The sequence below is a fragment of the Hoplias malabaricus genome, chromosome 15 (assembly GCF_029633855.1).
Source record: "Hoplias malabaricus isolate fHopMal1 chromosome 15, fHopMal1.hap1, whole genome shotgun sequence".
NCBI lineage: Eukaryota > Metazoa > Chordata > Actinopteri > Characiformes > Erythrinidae > Hoplias > Hoplias malabaricus.
In genome coordinates, this window is record NC_089814.1 from 37,251,499 (window position 1) to 37,271,282 (window position 19,784).

Genomic DNA, 19,784 nt, shown 5'->3' on the forward strand with positions numbered 1-19,784 from the left:
GGTACCCAGCTGGGCCCCATTCATTCATTCATTTTCTTAATTTACAATTTGTGACTCCTGTAGTAAATAATGCATAATAGCCAGAATACTACTTGAAAGCCAGGGTTATCTCTGCAGGTTTATGATACATGAATCCTTGGCTGTCTTAAATTGCCCCTGTGGTTGTCTTCAGAACACTGCCGGAATCTGCGCTGATCCAAACCAGTCTGTTCTCAACACTTCTCCGCCTCCTTCAGCCTCAACTTAACCCCATCCGTTAATCCACAACCTCTGGAGATATTAGTGGTTCAGATTGACTGTGGAATTCCAGCTTGGGTTTGGGGCAGCCACGGCTTTAAGGTTAGGGAGGAGAGCTTTAGACCACAAGACCCCCACAGCTCAACTCTCAGGACCAGGGGAAATTCATCCAAGGCGAAAAAGAGCCTTGAGCAAGGCACCTAACCCCCAAACTGCTCCCTGGGGCTATGGCTGGCTGCTCCTGGTTGTGTGTGTGTGTGTGTGTGTGTTCTATGTGAAATGTCAGGACAATATTCCAGATAACACATTCGCTTCTCAGGAAAAAATGAAAAAATATATAATAATAATATATATATTTCAGATGTTATTATTTTAAAAATTAAAAACTGCCAAAATGTTTCTTTAAGGAACCAAAAGTGGTTCTTGTGGCTTTAAAGTCTCCCTAGCACCTTTATTTTTAAGAGTGTAGCTCTTCTTCTTTATATCTTACTGTTTACTCTGAGGTTTTTACTCTGTGTGTTTTGACTGAATATTCATGATTACAAACTCTGTGAGAGGATACTAAGAGTAACATCTAGATAGGAACCAGAGGTGCCAGCTACTTCTGTCATTTCTAGACAATATTTCAGAATCGTATCGGAAATATCTAGCCGTGTTCAGCCGACATTTTGAGAGCCGTTACAAACATCTCGCGACCGTTACGATATTTCCCGCGCTGGGGCTGCAGCTGGACTCTATCGCTAATATATTTCCAACATTATTGTTGGTATTTTATGTTTATTTTATAGTGATTTATTATCTGTGCAAGACTGGCGTTGTAGTCAAAACAGTACGTTAAAAAAATGTAATAAACGCTCCTGCCGTCGTAATATTATTATAAATTAGTCAACAACTATTGGTCTGTACGCGGCGCCTGTGTTGACACCCCCCCCCCCCCCTCAGGTTTAACCCCCTCCCCTCCGCGGTGTCATCAGCGCGTAAGAGCCGCGGTGAGGACGCCCCCTCCTCCACTGGCCGATGTTTATGCGCTGTTTCTCGGCTGAGCTCCAGAGAGAGATCCGCTCTATCTCCAAACGGACTTCGAGCGGGAGGAACTGCAACTTTTATCTCAGAGCGAGGAGAGAGGGCTTCCTTATCGCTGCTCAGGGCTCGTCTAAACCGGTCCCTCTCGGACTCTGAACCAGGGGCAACTTGTTCAAACCCCCCACCACCACCACCACCACCTCTTTTCCAGCATCGACCTTTACACCCAGCGATTGTGTGAAAACATGACGTTAAAATCCGACAAGCACGAGTCTGCACTCATTCTGGAGCGAGTGAGCGGCGTCCGCACGGCACTCTCCGACCTCTACCTGGAGCAGCTCCTGCAAAACAGACCCAAAACAGACAAGGTAAGACCGTCACACGGGTCCCGGAGCCCGGGCAGTGCCTCTGCACCCGGTCTCCTCTCTGTATTCCGACACACGTCTGTGTCTTTTCTCATATATTCCACCGATATTCGTCGTGTATTAAGCAATGGGAAGATGCGCTGGTCCAAACCGGTTTGTGTTCACCATCTCTCCGCCTCCTTCAGCCTCAACTTCAGACCCTTCACTAATCCCCATCCTCTGGAGTTAGTAGTGGTTCAGATTCCCCTTTAAATCTCAGCCAGGGGGTAAACACACCACTGCACGGATTGTAGCGTACACAGAGGACACAGCTGTAGTGATAGGAACCAGGCGTGTTTTCTACACAGTTACTGGGGTTCCAGACAACACCACAACCAATGGTTCCCTGGTTCACATCATCATCACCACCACCACGGCTCTAAAAGCTGAGACGAACATCCCTCATTGTAGCACTGAATCTACACAATGCGCTTTAAAGCCTCTTCCCAGTGAAAACCAAGTGTTGCTGACGCGTCTGTGTTAGTAGGTGTATCTCAAACGGGCGGATTCAGACAGCCAGTGTTTCTTATGTCATAAACCCAAGGAACCAATCACGTTTTTTGTTTGTTTGTTTTTTAACGTGGGGCTTATTTATCGACTCGAATGCGTGTGGCCCGAGGTGTGAGGTGTATTCGTGGATTCGTGTGTGGCTTTATTTATTTGAGATGAGGGTTAATTTACGCTTTTAACCCCGAAGCTGCTGAAATGGTTCCGTTAGAGAGAGAGGGGTCATGGAGGAAAGGGTTTATCGGATTCCTAGAAGATGTTTTCTTTGAGGATTCCTCTGTGTAAATGAGAAATGAAAGGGTAGGGGACTTTATTTTTGGGGATGTGTATTTACCCAAAGCCTTGTGTCCTCTTCTAATCTTCACTGCAGTGTTCTGAGTCACAGGAATAAATCAGTGTATTGATTAACCGTTCAGCTCCACACTGTCCTCACGTGACGTGCAGCATGACTCAACCCCTGCCGTTACAGGAAGCACGGGTTCCTCATAGAAGGCACCTCCAGGACACGGAGAAATGTAGCGTAATCAGACGTCCACAGTGTTTTTGAGTTGTGTCTAATGCAGCTTTTTCCTCTCAGTAGATGAGCACTGACAGATCGAGTAGCTACTGATGATATCTTCAGAAGCTGGGGGGAGGGTTAATGAACAATCAGCTCTCTATTGTCTCCTGAGGACACTCTCTCAAGCTGCTGATGGACTGGGAACAGCGTGTCTTTGGAACTTAAAGGGGAAGTCCCCCAGTTCTTTTAAGATTTTTTTCGTTATTCAGTCACTGAGACGTCAACAAAGTCGTTGAGGGTTGTTCGACTTGAAATTCTGCCTTTTTAGAGAAATACGATTGGTTACCCTCGTCCAAAGTTACATAGTGCAGTTTCTGCAGTGCTGAGCCTGGTTACAGGTCAGTGGAGCACCACAATCATCATGAAGCTGTAATTTTAAGGTAAAAATACCACTTAGTGTTCCTTTAAATCTAAACATAATGTAATAAAGCATCAATAAAAGAGGTGTGTAATATCCCTCTACCCTTTGGACACTTTGTTCCCATCAGTAACACTGAGAAGAGTTCTGATGAGGTTCTCTAGAACAGAGCATGTCTGATAAACTGGGAGAGTCGGTGGGATTCCCCTTTAAGGCGCAGTCACCCATTGGCCGAGTGGATTTTGCTGACAAACCTTCGTCATGAGTTCAGACTAATGCTGGTTTAATCTGCTCAGTCAGCAGCAGTGGCTTTGTGGCCTCCAGTGAAACTTTATGAAAAACAAAAGGATTACGTCTGTCTTCTCATGAGTCTTGTGACTGTCTGTGAGGAGTGTGGTGTGTTCTCTCTGTGTCTGCGTGGGTTTCCTCCGGGTGACTGTCTGTGAGGAGTGTGGTGTGTTCTCTCTGTGTCTGCGTGGGTTTCCTCCGGGTGACTGTCTGTGAGGAGTGTGGTGTGTTCTCTCTGTGTCTGCGTGGGTTTCCTCCGGGTGACTGTCTGTGAGGAGTGTGGTGTGTTCTCCCTGTGTCTGCGTGGGTTTCCTCCGGGTGACTGTCTGTGAGGAGTGTGGTGTGTTCTCCCTGTGTCTGCGTGGGTTTCCTCCGGGTGACTGTCTGTGAGGAGTGCAGTGTGTTCTCCCTGTGTCTGCGTGGGTTTCCTCCCATGCTCCAAAAACACACGTTGGTAGGTGGATTGGTGACTCGAAAGTGTCTTTAGGTGTGAGTGTGTGTCACCCTGTGAAGGTCTGGCGCCCCCTCCAGGGTGTGTTCTCAGTGATTCCGGGTTGGCTCCGGACCCACCGCTGCCCTGAACTGGATAAGGGTTACAGACAATAAATGAATGGTTGGAAAATGCTGAGGTATTTTTATATGCTAATAATTTTTGCCACAGTTTATCCTCTAGTCAAAAGGTGTCCTGGCTTATTACAGGAGTACGTTCACACTTGGGATCCTCTGAGTCGGGACTGCAGCAGTACACTTTGTTGATTGCAGTGAAAACGAGGAGTGTAGCTTACAGTTGTTCCGACCTGACTGCTGTCTCTTTCCTTCTTCTGTCCTAACCTCTCTTCTGTCTTTCTCTTCTCTTCTCATCTCTCCTCTTTCTCTTCTCGTATCTTCTTCCCTCTTCCTGTCTTTCTCTTCTCTATTCTGTTTTTTTCCTGTTCTGTCTTTCTCTAGTATTTTCTCTTTCTTCTCATTTCTTTACACCTTTCCTCTCTTCTCTTCTTTTTTTCTGTTCTAATCTCTTGTTTTCCTTCTCTTCTCGCCTCTTCTCTCTCTTCTTTTCTACCCTCTCCCCTTCTGTCTCTTCACCTTTCTTCCCTTCTGTCACTCTCTTGTCTTTTCTCTTTATCATCTCCCCTCTTCTGTCCTTTTTCTTATTTTCTGCTCCTTTTTCTCTTTCTCTGCTTTTTTATGTTTCTCTTCTGTTCTGTTCTCTTTCTCTTCTAATCTCCCCTCCCCTTTCCCTTCTGTTCTCCTCTCTTTTCTATCTCTGCTCTTCCTTTCCTTCCCCTTCTGAACCAGGTGTGTCTGAATCTATCTCTGTGCTGAGTCTCTGCAGTCTATAGCTTTAATGAGACTTCCTCTCTGCAACAACAAGGTTACTATCAATTCAGAACAGCCCTGTAGCTGAGACCAGCACTTTCCAGAACAGAAGGCAAGGTTAAAGACACTGCGGCTCAGTGAGGAGGGGAGTTCTGACTTTACTGCATTAGGAAGTTCAGAAGTCTGCTTACTACATGGTCACACGTTTCAGAACATCAGCTCGTCTAACGTTTCTTCTGAAACTAACGATACTCTGGAGTGTTTTTCTCCTCTTCTGCTTTCCTCGGAAGGCTTATGCTGCATCTGATTTAAGCAGATCATCTCCCGCAGCCTTGGTGAGGTCAGGTGCTGGTGTTTGATTGGAGAATGGTGACCTTGGCACATGCACAACTGTCCCAGAGAATCCCCCATAGCCACATACACCTCCATCCACTACAGGTGCCCCATAAAAGATCTCATTTCCTACAATTTACAAAACAGTTAGAAAAAGTAGTCAGTGTTTTTATTTGTGAAGCTTTTTCCGCTTCCTCCAAACTGCAGTAAGTTTTGTTTCCTTGAGACCGACTGATGGCTGCACATATGTCTATTTCCCATCAGCCTCCAGTGAATCATCGTTGCAGTTGGTGATAGTCCATTCTTAGTCATGTACTAGAGGAAGCTGAAGAGTCCAGGCGCGCTATAAATAGACAGGGCCGCGTCTGCCTGCCGTACCACGTCTCATCATTGCAGCTAAAGCACAGGACTCTGGGAAACAGCTTGGAACTGATTGCGTAACACAGACTGGGTCCGCCTCATCCTCCTGTTTCGTGCCAAAACAACAGATCCTCACATGAACCTTTTTATTTACACTCAGCCTAATGTAATAAGAGCTGTCTGTGGGCACATAGAGATTGTCTTATTTAAAGGAATTGTACATTACTGTAATATTGTCCCCTGTTGTGAATGAAATGCTTAGATTATACACATGCAACATACAACGACTTTGGCATCACAAAATATATGTGAATATAACATATTTCTATACTTCATGCTGCATATCATTAACGCATTCATTCATTCATTCATTATCTGTAACCCTTATCCAGTTCAGGGCGGCGGTGTGTCCAGAGCCTACCTGGAATCATTGGGCGCAAGGCGGGAACACACCCTGGAGGGGGCGCCAGTCCTTCACAGGGCGACACACACTCACACATTCACTCACACCTACGGACACTTTGGAGTCGCCAATCCACCTACCAACGTGTGTTTTTGGAGCGTGGGAGGAAACAGGAGCACCCGGAGAAAACCCACGCAGACACAGAGAGAACACACCACACTCCTCACAGACAGTCACCCGGAGGAAACCCACGCAGACACAGGGAGAACACACCACACTCCTCACAGACAGTCACCCGGAGGAAACCCACGCAGACACAGGGAGAACACACCACACTCCTCACAGAGAGTCACCCGGAGGAAACCCACGCAGACACAGAGAGACCACACCACACTCCTCACAGACAGTCACCCAGAGGAAACCCACGCAGACACATAGAGACCACACCACACTCCTCACAGACAGTCACCCGGAGGAAACCCACGCAGACACAGAGAGAACACACCACACTCCTCACAGACAGTCACCCGGAGGAAACCCATGCAGACACAGGGAGAACACACCACACTCCTCACAGACAGTCACCCGGAGCGGGACTCGAACCCAAAGTTCCCTGGAGCTGTGACAGAGACACTTCCTGCTGCATCATTAATAATCTTTTTTACTTTTGTGTTACAGAAGAAAACACTTTAAGGCGTATTTGTACATATATAAAATAACACCATATTAAACTGTAGCTAGGCCACAATGTCCCTTCAAAATGTTGGTACATGTCTCAGTATCACAGTGGAGAGGGGATTAGAGGGTTTTACTGAGTAAACAGCTACACTGATGTGCCACAGTAATTCTAACCCTGTTGAGGTTTGGCCTGCCCCCGAGGAGCGCTGGTTCTGACCGATTAGAATCTGGCTTCACTGCTGCTTTTTAACAGAAGGCTTGAAGTTTCATCAGACCTCTGACATAGTCAGTGTACTAAAGTCTGAAAGACAATACCCCACACAGCTGAAGGGTGCGAGCTTGTGTTTTCCCCCAGTGAACTTTCTCTGAACACTCTCAGCTTGCTTCTGGCCCTCGGGGCACATGCTGGAGGGTCAGTGTGAGGGTCCGAGCACTCTCTTCAGACCGTTTTGTTGGGCAGCTGTGATGCTCGTTTAATACCTCAGTATCCAGGGGGTTTACTCAGTTATATATATATATTCCTGCACCAGATATCTGGTCTCTCGCCTATTGTCTGCCTGCTATAAATGTGTCACTGGGAAAGCTTGAGTTCTGCGAATGTTACATGTCTCTCACAGTTCTGTAAGTAGGTCATAAGTCAGTCCCCAGTGTCTGGGCCGTGGTGAAGCTGACATATAGTAAGAAGAGACGCGGGGCTGGAAGCACAAGTTGTTTTTCTGCGTGTCAATATCACGTGACCCTGACTCTCAGAGTCAAAAGTAGGAAGTGTGCAGAAGGGAGGAAGCCTCGGGCCACAGTCCTCAAACAGACCGTTGTTTTGCACCTGGAGACGTAGAGCTCAGGGACGGTTTGCCTCTGATGACATTGAAACATGCTTTGGATGAGTCTGGGGTGGTGTTTCTTATGAATTAGGGGCTATTTTTACCAAAATACTAAGCCCAAGTCTTTCTTTTATAGATCTCTGCATGCATTGAATTTACCTTTACACATGTTTAAAGTAGCAATAAGTCATTTTTACCAACACAACGTAGCAAAAAACACTTATTAAACCTTTTTTTTTATTAGATTTTATACATGAAAAGAGTAAAAAAAAGTGTTTAAAAAACCCCAAATGTTTTGTAATCATTGACCAAGTTGAATGATATATGAATCTTTTTCATGTTTAGTACAGAACCTCTTTTCCACTGCATGGGATCAGCTCAGATCGGCTCTGCACGGCTCGACTTGATTTTACACAGCTCCCCCCGTGAACGGAGCCGGTGACGTCACAAAACCCCGTCTCTAACGGGAACCGCGGGCTTTGAAAACCACACAAATGTGAGCGCCGTTTACTCATCGTGTGTTCACATGCTGTTGTGTTTTGGACTGCGCCCCAGTTCTCAACGATCAGTTTTCCTTGTCGCATGTTCGGATTTCGCTGGAGATTTTTGTCGGCTACTGACCTTTTCAAAACCCCTTGAGGGAATGTTACGAGCCGTGCCACTGTCCCTCTGTCTAAACAGCCCCGCTCCAAACGGCCAGTTTATTCACTGCTCCTTTAAATGCCAGTGAGTCACACTTGTGTCAGGAGGGGAGCCTGTCGAATGCCACGGTATCTGATGGGATAAAGATGATTCTAGCTTCTGCTGAGAACGCACAAAATATGATTTAGTGCTTTACAAGCTGTTAATCATTCATTAATTCCAGTGAAGAGGCTTGATATCGGTCCAGAAAAAGTAATCACCCGTCGTGTAACGGAAGCAGGGCTGGCATTTTCATAAGAAACATCAATCATCAAGACATAGTCTCAAAGGTGTAGTTTGTCAAAGAAATGGACCTGGACTTTCCAAACAGCAGCAGTGGCTTAGTCCATTAGTGCTTTGAATGAACCCTTAAGCTCCAGTGGTGCTCCAGTGAATGTATAAATTGCCATCACTACATTTTCAAGCAAAATAAACTGAACACTAGAAGAGCAAGGGAACAAGCAGCAGTTAGCATTTTTGTTCATTTGGGGTTGATCTGGGGCTTATTTAAAGGGTTTTTATGTTCAGTAAATAACTCCCCGCTTGTGAAAACGCGACACATAAAGACATTCACAAACACAAAATCCTCCCACCCTCAAACCATTAAAAACATAAACTTAACATAAAACCTGTTAAATGAGCCCCCAAAAAAACCCAAGCTAACATTAAGGGCAGCTGCTGAGCATGCTGGGAGCTCCCCCAAGAGCGCCTCAGCCCCTCCCATACCATCACTGTATATATATATATATATCATATAGAGACACCGCTATAAGCCTTCAGTTCAGTTCATCCCTGTAAAGATGTAGCACATAGTTAGCATTACTGACTGTAATAGGCTAAAGACAAGGTTGGTCCAGACCAGAGCAGTCAGATTCATCAGATCAATCCACTGACTCGAACTCTGAATGTTGTTAGACCTTAGCTTGCACGTTCTGGTGTCTTTGTGGATGAGTAAGTAAGCTTTCGCTGACCCAGGCTCTTTGGAACTCCTCAAAAATGTTGATTAGCACAACGATAGCCGCTAACCTTTGGGCTGGCTGCTTCCTGACACAGCATGTGACTCTCAGACAGCATTGGTCAGCATTTTTTTGAGTTTTTACAGAGGAAAGTGCTGTGCTTCCTCTATCCTGGATTTTTAGGGAGTTCCCTGCTACCAGCCAGTTTCATCTGATTCTGGATTAGCGCCTGGTTCAAGTCAAAAAAGGGGACCCTGACCAGAGAATTAAACCTGAGAGGAGTACGGGTACAGACTGTACATTCTCTTAGGATCAGCCTTTGAGCAGATGTAATGATGATAAGGCAATTGCATAATTGCCTGAGCCTTATTTGAGCTTTCGCAATAATGTGTTTTACGTCACAACAGAATGAATGTGAATTATGCTGCTCCCGTGATGTCGTAAACTGGGAAATTACATTTTTTTTCTACTCGTAAATTGAATCCAAATGGCGGACAAAGTCGTATTTATGGCTATTTACGGACTTTTACTTCTTTTCTTGGAGAATCGTCTCATGTGAGTCTCTGTAGATGAAAGTCAAATATTACGATCAGATTTGTTTTTACTCAAAAAGCTGTCTTTTAACGATAAATGTCTATTTGGGGACATGTTGTGTACCTTCAGCCAAGCCACCACCTTAATATGTACATCCTTCCAATGAGCACTGAACGCAGCATTAGGCACCTGTTCCTGTAGTTCGTAGGGTTTTAATTCAATTTAAAAGTCCAGTTAGTGGAAATGTCCTAACGCCCAGGTCAGTTAAGAACATCATATTTAACTTGTATTGTGACCAGTGATGTACAGTATGTCCTGTATATTGACTTAGTTTAGTAGTTATATCAACATTTTATGTAGCTAACAATGTCAAATCAAATTACAATTACTGCACGATAAAATTAAAAAATGCATGTATTATAATAAAACGCCTGATGACCCACTTTTCCCACTAGCTTCACAAAATCATTTGCCTGAATTCAGCCGTTTTTTTTAGATTTTTCAATGCTTTTGGGAACACTCAAAGCTAGGGTTTTGGACATTTCCGTTTAAAGAAAAAAAAGGTTATTGGGAATCTGTAGATTTTCTAACTCTGTGTATTTCAGTGTGTATTCCATGTTCATATCTGAATTCCACTTTTATTCCTCAGTCCTGTGATTCTCTCTATTTTGTAGCCTGGGAATCACAGGGCCCCACTCTTTGCACATTATGCCTCCATCTTGGAAATCCATTACATCACCAGAGCACTTACCGTGATTACATTTCCTTAATGGCGTTCTTATGACTACAGTCCCACTTGTTGGTACATGCATTAACCCACCTTCAGGTGACGCTTACAAACTGCTTTCAGTCTTTCTACAGTCTTCAACACCATAACTTTTTGAGTTATTCAGGTGGAAGAACGTTTTAGCAGTGCTACTAATGCAGGCTGTAGTGACCCTCAGGCCTCGTCCACACAGATCCGTTTATTTTTTAAAAAATTGAGGTTTTTGTCTGCGCTTTGGCCTCCCATCCAGTCACCGACTGAAAACCGACAGATTTTCGGAAGCGCTCTCCAAGGCGGGGTCTCCGGTTTCCTCCCACAGTCCAAAAACACACGTTGGTAGGTGGATTGGCGACTCCAAAGTGTCCGTGTGTGTGAGTGTGTGTGTCGCCCTGTGAAGGACTGGTGCCCCCTCCAGGGTGTATTCCCACCTTGCGCCCAATGATTCCAGGTAGGCTCTGGACCCACCGTGGCCCTGAACTGGATAAGGGTTACAGATAATGAATGAATGTTGCCACTGTTCTCGTGTGGATGAAAGAAACCGGATAGTGATTTTCCACTGGAAAATGATTAAAAATGTCCACGCTCCATAAGGTTCAGTATCTTTATGGAGTCTCCATTTTAACAGCGTGCAGTGTGGCTGCTCTGAGAGGAAGTCCTTTTTTATCCTGAATCATCGTTCATGTTAAAACACAGAGGAAGGGTCAGCCGTTCCTATGGCCTCAGCATTTTTCTGCCTTAAAGCCATAGTCTCAGCACATTACAAGTCAGTTATTCATTGTCTATTCATGAAAATAGTTTTTAGAACTTGTTGACTGTCATTTCCTTCGTGACTGTGCTTCGTACATTGGCACAAAACCAGACGCTAGGTACCAGACACCTTCACTACTTTCTATAAACTGGGTTCAAACGTTTGTAGACACACTTCGTTATTAGTGACTTCAGCTACTTAAAAAAAGCAGAGGTCCACAGAGATGGTAAGGTCACTATGTTCAGTGGCAGTTCTCAGGGTAAAGGACACATTCTCTGAGGTGATGGACCTCCAATTAATTCAGCGTAGATTCTGGATTGACCCTAATTTAACCCTTCAACATCTGTATTTGTCTTCACTCGTGTGCTCATGCCTGAGCGTCCTGATCCAGCGCAAACAGAAATCTTAAAACCACTTTAGTCCAGAAGAAATATCGGACAAACACGTGTTTTCCCAAATTCTGAATTGATTCGATGATGTGCTGTTGATCTGAAGTGTTCTCGCTTCACTCGACAAACCGGCTGTGCCCTAGAACATGTTATATATGGTTTGTACAAGTCTCTGTTTCTGGTTTAAACCAGAATCTTCATCATGTGACTCTTCATCAAGGAAGCAGTGTGACAGGTTGACAAGCTGCCTTGACTTCACCAAAGTGCACTGTAGTCTCTGCAGTCTACGGGGGGCACATGGCCTTCCACTCCGAGCCCTGTGGCTGAGCCTCGGCTTGATTTGCTTCACTGGTGCGATAAGAGGACGTTCGTATTGAAACTGCAGAGTTCATAGTGTTCTAACGGTAAACAGTGATAAGGGCTGCCGACAAAGACTAGAGGTTATTAACAGTGAGGATTGTGCTTTGCGATTAGGATTAGGGATGTTTTTAGAGGGAAGGAAAACGAGTAAAAAGCATCGGGATGTTGTGAGGTAACGCTCATGTTACGTACTCCTTTATTTGGAAGAATAGAATGCACGACTGCTTTCTGATTAACTGCACAAGTCACGTAAATACACAAGGGTGATGTCGCTGTTTGCTGCAGCCATTGATAGGCTCTAAACCAGTGCACACTAGCTTCTGTTCCTGACACGAGTCACGCTGAATGACTGGATTATATTCACAATCCTGAGTAAGGCTGCGTTTATTGACAGAAGGAAACATGCTCTCGGTTTGACGTCGGTTTGACGTTGAGACGTAAACTGGTTTATTAACGTAACCTTAAAAGCCATCTGGTACCCTGTTATTTTTTGGAATATATTTGGAAAATACAGAAGTTTTGAGTATTCTCAATGCAGCCCAGCCCTGCCGTAACCTTAGAAACCGTCCATGTTTTCTTAATCTATTGTGTAATCATCGTGGTCCGAAGTCCCGAGCATGTTATTACAGTCGTATAAGACAGATAGCCCTTAGCCTTTGATAAGTGGAGGTCCAAAATCACATTAGATTAGTAATTGTTATTTCACACGGTGATAGAAACCACAGTGGCACACACATTTCCACCAGAACCTGTTTGAATGTATTAGGCCTATCGTCTCTTAATGTTTTACCCACTATGTGTTAGGTCAGATATAGGGTTAATGTGACTAAAGCGCTGGTCCTCCAGGGGCTGTATTTGGGTCAAAATCCATGAATGATTATTAGCAGCTCGTTATGTCCATTATAAGTCTTTTTGGGGTGTACTTGTTCCAGCCTTTTATCGTTGGTGTGGTGCGACGTGTGGAAAAGATCACACTGCTTCCCTCGACAAAAACACAGGAAGGTTCAGGCTTTATAAATAGCCTTTGTCAGATGATACTCTCGTTAATCTATCACAGCTGGAGCAGTGCACAAGCTACCGATCAGTGTATCCCCACCGATCGAAAGACTAAATGATGGATGTACGGTAAGCGCAGCCTTCCATTTCCAGGGCGGATGTCATATCATCCCACTAAAGCTGGACACATAACCATGACGACAGAGGCAGCTCTATCATGTATTTCGTGACCTAATGAGGTGTTGAAAATGTGGATGTTTAATCTTTAACCCAGAGCAAATATCACAACTACCTGCTTGGAGCTAGAGCTGAAAGCTTTTAATTGTACCATTGCACAGGGCAGTACTAAGTACACAGTATGTATGTAAAGCGTAATGTATGTATTACTCCGCCAAAGAAAGTAGTTCTTGCTCACAAGTTGATATGCCCTAGAGGGTTACATCCAATAGCAATTTCCTCTGTGTGCGTTTCGTATTGTTCTCTCACAGCGAGACCCCTCACCTAAAGGAAGGCCACGCTGAGAGGTAGGGGATGGTGGTTTTGGCTCTGAACCATAGCTGGGTCTTTGTCTTTTCAGGCAGCCATGCAAACGTTTGAAGGGAAGGATCTGGAGGTGTACACTAATGGCAGTGCTGGACACATGAACGGCAAAGAAGTGATCAGGATGCGTGAGGTGGCCTTTGAGAAGAACCCATCAGAACCGCTGGTACTGTATCCTGACTGTATCAAGCTGGAAGAGTCCTGCAAATACCGCCGTGACGCAGTCTAACCTGGTCTTGTTTAATGTTTCTGACCAGGGAGTGACTCTGAAACTGAATGAGAAGCAGAAGTGCATGGTGGCGAGGATACTACACGGAGGAATGATCCACAGACAAGGTGATTAATACTTCATTCGGGTTGAGTAACGTTGTGTATTATGTTGTTTTTATACAGCATTTACAGAAGTGGGGTTTATAGCAGTAGGTCACTGAATCTATCCTCTCAAATCAAAAGAAAATCAAGGAAGGGAGATTGAAGGAACAGTGATGTCTCCTCCCTCAACATCCATGGCAACGCAAAGCATCTATCCCCCAACTGCCATTAACATTTATTATGAAAGTTACATTTAAATAAAACCTTACAAATGTGTTTGAAATTAACAGTGCTCTTAGAATTGAAAACTTCTGTGTCCATTGCTAAAGTTCTCCCTGAAATGTTTACTCAGTGAAGTTCATGGTCTTGGTGGGTCATACCAGGAATCACGGGGCACCAGTCCTTCAACGGGGTGACACACACTCCCACATTAACTCACACACACACACCTACGGACACTTTTGAGTCTCCAATCCACCTTCCAACGTGTGTTTTTAGAGCATGGGAGGAAACCGGAGCACCCGGAGAAAACCCACGCAGACACAGGGAGAACACACCACATTCCTCACAGAGAGTCACCCGGAGGAAACCCACGCAGACACAGGGAGAGCACACCACACTCCTCACAGACAGTCACCCGGAGGAAACCCACGCAGACACAGAGAGAACACACCACACTCCTCACAGACAGTCACCTGGAGGAAACCCACGCAGACACAGGGAGAACACACCACATTCCTCACAGACAGTCACCCGGAGGAAACCCACGCAGACACAGAGAGAACACACCACGCTCCTCACAGACAGTCACCCGGAGGAAACCCACGCAGACACAGAGAGAACACACCACACTCTTCACAGACAGTCACCCGGAGGAAACCCACGCAGACACAGGGAGAGCACATCACACTCCTCACAGACAGTCACCCGGAGGAAACCCACGCAAAGAACACACCACACTTCTCACAGACAGTCACCCGGAGGAAACCCACACAGACAGGGAGAACACACCACACTCCTCACAGACAGTCACCCGGAGGAAACCCACGCAGACACAGAGAGAACACACCACACTCCTCACAGACAGTCACCCGGAGGAAACCCACGCAGACACAGAGAGAACACACCACACTCCTCACAGACAGTCACCCGGAGGAAACCCACGCAGACACAGAGAGAACACACCACACTCCTCACAGACAGTCACCCGGAGGAAACCCACGCAGACACAGGGAGAACACACCACACTCCTCACAGACAGTCACCTGGAGGAAACCCACGCAGACACAGGGAGAACACACCACACTCCTCACAGACAGTCACCCGGAGGAAACCCACGCAGACACAGGGAGAACACACCACACTCCTCACAGACAGTCACCCGGAGGAAACCCACGCAGACACAGGGAGAACACACCACACTCCTCACAGACAGTCACCTGGAGGAAACCCACGCAGACACAGGGAGAACACACCACACTCCTCACAGACAGTCACCCGGAGGAAACCCACGCAGACACAGGGAGAACACACCACACTCCTCGCAGACAGTCACCCGGAGGAAACCCACGCAGAGAACACACCACACTCCTCACAGACAGTCACCCGGAGGAAACCCACACAGACAGGGAGAACACACCACACTCCTCACAGACAGTCACCCGGAGGAAACCCACGCAGACACAGGGAGAACACACCACACTCCTCACAGACAGTCACCCGGAGGAAACCCACGCAGACACAGGGAGAACACACCACACTCCTCACAGACAGTCACCCAGAGGAAACCCACGCAGACACAGGGAGACACTACCTGCTGCTGCAAATTAGGAGATTAAAATTAAAAACTCATCAAAACTACAAAGAGATTTTCATAAAAACACAAGAAGTTACTGGTATTTTATCTTTATTTTTGTGATTACATTTTTTCAATCAATAGACACTACTTATGTAATAAATATAAAGAAAAGTCCATTGTGTTGATTTTATATCGATTCGTATATTTGACGTTTAAAAGATATATTTCAGTGTGATGAACCTCAGCAAATCATGTGATTAATTATTTAATTCCTTTAATCGACTGACAGCACTAGAACGCACTACACCAGTGTTCAGTCAAAGAACATCAGAATGTGGAAAGTCCACAATGAACAAGAAAGTGTTTGATGTTGACACCGGGTCTGCACTTAAATCTTAAATCTGACGCTGACTGGGTGTGTGTTTATTGATTAGGTTCCTTACACGAAGGAGATGAAATTGCGGAGATTAATGGCAAAAGTGTGGCTAATCAGAGCGTGGACCAGCTGCAAAAGATTTTGGCAAGTATTCTTTCTAAATCTGCCAGGAGTCTTTTTTCCTCAGTCTGTTTGTGGGAGTTGGCAGTCATGAGACTTACATTTGCTTTTACGGTTTTTAAACAGAAAGACACAAATGGCATCGTCACCTTAAAAATCATCCCCAACCAGCAAAGCCGCCCTGTGGTTTGTGAGGTAGGCAAACGTCGTGTTACCTATTAAATCTGTATATAAATTCCTGTTGAACCTTAAATGTTTTCTGTTGCGATATAAGTCTGTCCTGAACTACACATGGTTTGTTCTTTATTAGGGGAATCCTCTAATCCTCTGACTCAGGTGACTATTCAATCATTAGATCATGAATGTGGCTAAACATATAAGCTGCGTTTTAAAGCCTAGCTCAGGAGCATTTCTCGGCCGCTACGTCACAGAAGGTTGTTCCAACGTGAAGGATCCTTCGTATACATCCGAGAAATGCAGCCTACGTTTGGAGCGATTTGAAGGAACGCAACAGATGTATCCTTCGTGGCTCCAGGTTACCCACAATTCTCTGCGTACGTTGGAGATTATAAACAAGACACGGCGAAAAACTGACGTTTGAAGTGTAAAATAACTAATACTATTTGTCTCTATACCATATTAAATCAAAAAGCTTATTGGCATATTACAGTACTACAGGAAGCATATAGTAGTGTTATTGTTAATCCCAGTTAAAAGACGACGTTTGAGTTTTAATATATTTTATTAGTATTGTCTAATACTACATATAACTTATTTTAACTTATTCACGTTAGTGCTTCAAGGTGGATAAGACCTTTCAGGTGACGTCACAACGCAGCTTACGTAGACCGTTCCATTTGTTTGACCGGGTAACTAAGAATGAGTCTTCATAGGGCAGTCCTACCGAGTCCTACCTTGGCTGCAGCCTAGGCTTTGGAACGCAGCTATACAGTCCCATTTCCTCATTAAATAAATGAGCAGGAAACCTGCTGTGTTTCTTGTGTCATCTGCTGGTCGCACTTAGTCACAACACTCTGTTTATTTGTCCAGGAGGGTACAATAGGAATGAATGAATATAAAAAAGGTATGACTATGAGACAGAGACGTTGTGTTTTTGTGTGATTTGCAATGGCATTACTCTCTCGCCTGACCGTAACATTTACCTAGATGCAGCTCATATTGTGCTACAGTTTGAACCCATAACCTTTTGGTGAATAGTGTAGATGTAAAACACGTTTCACCCACTCTTTTTCTTGCTTTATGTTAGTGCTCCACCACTAGGCTCTCTAGAGACAGAGCTTACCACGTAGACCTAGCCACAGTGACTAAATTTCCTCCTCTTTATCTACTAAAAAGTCTCCACAGTTCTGACTTTTCCTCTGTTCCTTTTGTCAGTTTATCTGTGAATAAAGAGAAAACACAATAATGGACATCACAGTCGTAAACCGAACTGAATCCTTGTTTGACCTATTGTTTCCTCCCACAGTCCATAACCACACGTTGGATTGACTCAAAATTGTCCCTAGGTGTGAGTGTGTGAGAGAATGTGTGACTGGCGCCCCCTTCAGGGTGTGCTCCCACCTTATAAAATTGCTGAATACTTCAGGCTGAATATTTATCACTGGTGAATATATATCACAGTAAACACGGTCTCTACTCACCACAAAGCTTTTGGGAAACTGGGTCAACATCATCCGTATACTTAAGCTCCATTGCTGACAGTCAGTGGTCATGCCTGTTGCATTGTGAATACCCTGCAGCTGTTGTTTTGTTTTCCCTGCAGATGTACATGAGGGCTCAGTTTGACTATGACCCCACCAAGGATGACCTCATCCCATGCAAAGAGGCAGGCCTTAAATTCCAAACAGGTGATATCATTCAGATCATCAACAAGAGGGATCCAAACTGGTGGCAGGGTAGAGTGCAAAATTCAGCCAAAGATTTTGCAGGGCTCCTGCCTTCCCCAGAACTTCAGGAATGGTATGGTCCAGTCTCAAGTTGAGCTGTTACTACTGATTTAGTTCATAGGTGTATGAAATCACTTTATAAAGGTAATCATATCTCTTCCCAGGCGAGTGGCTAGCAAAAGCAAAACCACGGGCGAGGCCAGTCAGTCATGTAGTCCCTTTGGCAAAAAGAAGAAATGTAAAGACAAGTACTTGGCCAAACACAGTGCAAGTAAGTAATGCTAATTTCTAGCAAACAGGTAGTCCACCTTACCCACCAATTTTGACTGGACTGTATGTTGTTTCTGCAGTTTTTGATCAGCTTGATGTCATTTCTTACGAAGAAGTCGTACAACTCCCTGCATTCAACAGAAAAACCCTGGTACTCATTGGTATGTCATGTTGTATCTCTGCAGACTGCATCATGCAGTGCTTTCTCAAGGTTACAAAAGCAACTTTCAGGACCAACAAGTCCCAAGTCGTAATCCTTGGCTGGTTCGGCCTTGTGTATTTTTGCATAGGTGCTCCTGGCGTGGGAAGAAGTCACATTAAAAGTGTGCTGCTGACCAAATACCCTGAAAAGTTTGCCTACCCATCACCTCGTAAGTAGAGCCGTGGTTTCTGTCAGCTTGGGTGAAAAAAGTTCACAACTTTAGGCATGGACTCGAGACTAAAGAACCTATTTAAACCGAGAAAACATGCAGAACACACTGGAGCGCTACTGCGCTGCCCTAAATACGTTTAATTTTTTAAGACAAAGTGTAGTGTTCAAATCTACACCCCACCAACTAAGCAGAGGAACTCTGGGGGCTCAAGCTTTTATAATGTCCCCATATCAGTACTTCAATCTCTGAATTCCTCCAGACACTACCAGAACCCCCAGGAAAGATGAAGAGAACGGCAAGGAATATTTCTTCATCTCCAACGACGAGATGACCAAATGCATTGTAGGGAACGAGTTCTTGGAGTATGGGAGTTTCCAAGGAAACATGTTTGGTACCAAGATCGAGACCATTCATAAGATACATGAGCAAGGCAAGATTGCACTCCTGGACGTGGAACCTCAGGTAAACCACCCAAAGTTTGTTGTAAACCCGGCTACAACTCCACAGTACTCATTCATAGAATGTTTTAATGACGCTTTCTTAAAGCCTTCTTTTTTCTCCTCCAGACTTTGAAACTACTTAGAACAGCTGATTTTGCTTCACTTGTGGTGTTCATAGCTCCAACCACCACTGGCAACCAGGTCGGTGTAGTGTTCCATTTTAGTGTTAAAATCAAGAATATTTCAGGCTACTTCCATGGCCTTATTTTGTTGTCTTCATCTACAGACGGAGGCACTTCAAGCAATCCAGAAGGAATCAGACGCCATTCACAGCACATACCGCCATTTCTTTGACGTGATACTTGTCAATAACGACGTAGATGAGAGCGTGAAATGTGTGGAGGAGGCCTTGGAGAGAGCTGCGTCGAGCCCCCAGTGGGTGCCTGTATCCTGGGTCTACTGACGTCCATATCTCTATTAGATTCTCCCTTGCCATCAAAAAAAGGTGCAATATCGAACCACGAGACTATGCTGAGCCTGGGCCCTCATCTCAGGATCTCCAAGCCACCACCACTGGATAACCCAACTGGTTGCAAGGATGTTTGTTTTATAAAAGCAATAAGTTATGGTTTTGTTTATCCTACATGAATAATGTAACCACTTTGACAATTTATAAAGAGCATGGCACCAGAACAAGCAGATGCTGAAATCCAGAAAGGACCAATGATGACACGCCCATCTAGTATTGACAAAATCTGAACTCTTCAGTCGAGCCTGGCTTTGGTATAATCGTATTCCCACAACGTGCCATGAGACGCCAAACATAACGTTTACACGTACTGTAATAAAACAGGACAAACAAAACCACATGCAACTCCTCAGCAATGTCCTGAAGTGTTTTACCTTGATGTAGCCAAGTCATGAAGTAT

General features: G+C 44.9%; 1 protein-coding gene across 1 annotated transcript; it reads left to right on the forward strand.

Moving 5' to 3' along the window:
* Positions 1 to 1,255: 1,255 nt before the first annotated feature.
* On the forward strand, positions 1,256 to 19,783 carry mpp1 (MAGUK p55 scaffold protein 1). Its single transcript, XM_066645132.1, has 12 exons — positions 1,256 to 1,628; positions 13,296 to 13,424; positions 13,516 to 13,594; positions 15,803 to 15,888; positions 15,991 to 16,059; positions 17,648 to 17,844; positions 17,936 to 18,042; positions 18,122 to 18,202; positions 18,332 to 18,412; positions 18,675 to 18,877; positions 18,982 to 19,056; positions 19,142 to 19,783. The coding sequence occupies exons 1-12, from the start codon at positions 1,506 to 1,508 to the stop codon at positions 19,316 to 19,318; spliced, it is 1,407 nt and encodes a 468-aa protein (XP_066501229.1). The 5' UTR covers positions 1,256 to 1,505; the 3' UTR covers positions 19,319 to 19,783.
* Position 19,784: the final 1 nt, after the last annotated feature.